The sequence below is a fragment of the Morone saxatilis genome, unplaced genomic scaffold, assembly GCF_004916995.1.
Source record: "Morone saxatilis isolate NCDOM2014 unplaced genomic scaffold, NCSU_SB_2.0 Contig12, whole genome shotgun sequence".
Taxonomy (NCBI): Eukaryota; Metazoa; Chordata; class Actinopteri; family Moronidae; genus Morone; species Morone saxatilis.
The window spans coordinates 5,021,652-5,024,021 of record NW_023339674.1 but is presented as its reverse complement, the minus strand read 5'-3'; the positions used below and the strand labels follow the sequence as shown (position 1 = coordinate 5,024,021).

The 2,370-nt window shown below is 40.8% G+C and overlaps 1 protein-coding gene across 1 annotated transcript in view; it reads left to right on the top strand.

Moving 5' to 3' along the window:
- The window catches only part of LOC118322005 (contactin-associated protein-like 4), a 90,034-nt gene that overhangs the window by 82,124 nt on the left and 5,540 nt on the right, over window positions 1–2,370 (top strand). The window contains exon 21 of the mRNA XM_035653583.1: window positions 1,018–1,105. Within this exon, the coding sequence (XP_035509476.1) occupies window positions 1,018–1,105 (88 nt within the window). The remainder of the gene's footprint in view (window positions 1–1,017; window positions 1,106–2,370) is intronic.

Sequence of the window (2,370 nt, the reverse complement as noted above, 5' to 3'; positions counted from 1 at the left end):
TATGGAGTGTGGACTGGTAGCTGGAGAGGTGCCAGTTTCACCTCCTGTGCACTGCTGAGGTGCCCTTGAGCAAGGCAACCTAACCCCAAAACCTGCTCATGGGGCGCCGGTAACATTGCAGCCCCATCACTCCACCATCTCTCTCCCCTTTACATGTCCACAAGTGCATGAAGTATGCATTTCAGCCTGTGTGTATACAAAAAAAGAGTGAAAAGAACAATTTCCCCCTAGGGGATCAATAAACTTCTTCTTCTTCTTCTTCTTCTTTTTAAACACTAAATACATGGTGTGATCAAGTGACCCTCAGTGAGCCACAAAACACAGCAGCCAGCAGTTTTAATTTATGATAACACTGTGACCATAGGAGAGCCATAATCTTCCAATTATAATGTAATAGATTGTAAATTGTAATAAATTATAATGAAAAGATCAATCCCTTCAGGAAAGGCCAGAGGATATGTTGCCTACAGCACCAAAATGTCCAGAAGGGGCTCTGACCACTAGTAAGCTTTTGGGAAAACTGGTGGAATAAAAATGTGTCTCTGTTTTCTGTGGCTTCTCTTTGGTCTCAGGTTGATCAACATTAGCAGATGTCTCATTGATAAATGATTCACTAAAGCCCAAATCTCTGTGTTTGCAAGCAATACATCACACCCTCTCTGTTTTATTATAAAGAGTGTTTCTCTCAGTGATATTTACCGTCTTAAAACCTGCTCCACTTAGACTTTTCTGCCAGCTACTGTGAACCACTATGTCTCAGAGGTCTATTGGTTTCCAGCTTGGGGCTGAAACCACTTAAATATGCAGGTCAGACCAGAGGTTGAGCCTCCAGCTCGCTTTTCATGTTTAATTGCTCACTTCTCCGCATCCATTTATCAAAGTTTCTTCCCAAAGCAGCCCTTTTTAAACGCTTAACAGCGAAAAACTGTCAAGGACAGATTTCTATTTTGCAGTCTTTGTTTTCTACTTGCAAAGCTTTTACTTTTACAGATGTGACATACATACATTACCTTTCAGATTGACCAGGATGCCAGAGAGGACTTCAACTTGACATCGGATGTGGAATTTAACAGCATCAAATCGCTAATTCTGGGCAGAGTGCAGGGTAAGTGGGGCTCTCTTGGTGCAGACTCCAGCACTTATCTCAGTGCTGTTATTCAAATGAGTCTGTCTGTTTGCCCTCATGCGACAAAAAGCTATTCTGAAGCTTTCTGCAGTTTTCTAGTCATCAGGTTGGGTGGACTAGAGGGAAATCTGCAGTCTTAGCAACAGCTGTGGTGCTTTAAAAAAAGTTGACATCCATATTCAAATAGTCACAAACAGAGCACTTCATGTGGAGATGCAAAATAAGAACAACCTTTGAAATGACTAAAGGTGGAGCCACCCACTTAAGTCATTGTTATATGGCATTGGATGCATTTTAGACCCATATGGGTGGGTAAAGTATTTGTGTAAATGGCATTGTCTTTTCCCTAATTATTTTTCACTAAGTTCAGAAAATACAGTATATGCTGGTGAACTTTTGTCTGTGTTATTGAAGCGGTGAGCAATACAGTCTTTATGTCTGTCTATCTGAGCGGGGCTTGAGACAGCAGCAATGGTAATAACTTTAGAAAAGGTCCTTCACTTTGTATGGTAATGAGAAGAGATTGAAAAGAGCAAATGATTTAGAAGATTGGAGTCAGCACCCTGCGATTCAGCATAACAACCAATAAGTCTCAGCTGCTGTGGGTGGGGTCAAACTAAACCAGGAAGTCAGACAGTACAGTTCAGTACCTCTCTGTGCCTGACAGAACATTATACTTTCACATCGCTCCTGTCATCCTCACTGCCCTTCCCGGGCTTCTCTTAAAGTGGAAAGACTTTCTACCAGAGTTGTGATGCCTTTGTGTTTTCCTCTTTTATCTAATATTTACTTTTGAATCAGTAATTAGCAAGAAACAGAACTGTGTGTATGTGTATTGTATAAAAAAATCTATTGAATATCCCAACCCTAGACTGAGAGGATGACCGGGTTTTGAACTGCAGTAATCTGTTGTGCCTGGAGAAATGGGAATACTCTAAATTTATGCCCCACATTTTTTTTTATAGCAGCCCTTCCAGCCAAGGATAAACGCCCTGTGTTATAAACACTGACATGTAAGACTACTCTTGCATATTAAGCTCACCCAAAAATGGGCCAGTAGTATTTGTACATTGTCACTTAACTTTTGCAGCTTGACTTCAGGGAGGAAGGATCATTGTGAAATAAACATTAGCCACAGAAGAGGTGCAGATTTTGCATACAATACCAGCATAAATGATGCATTTTAGGTATTCCTTATTCCTTACTCAATCCAAACCATGAAAACTATGTCATGCCTTCGCCAT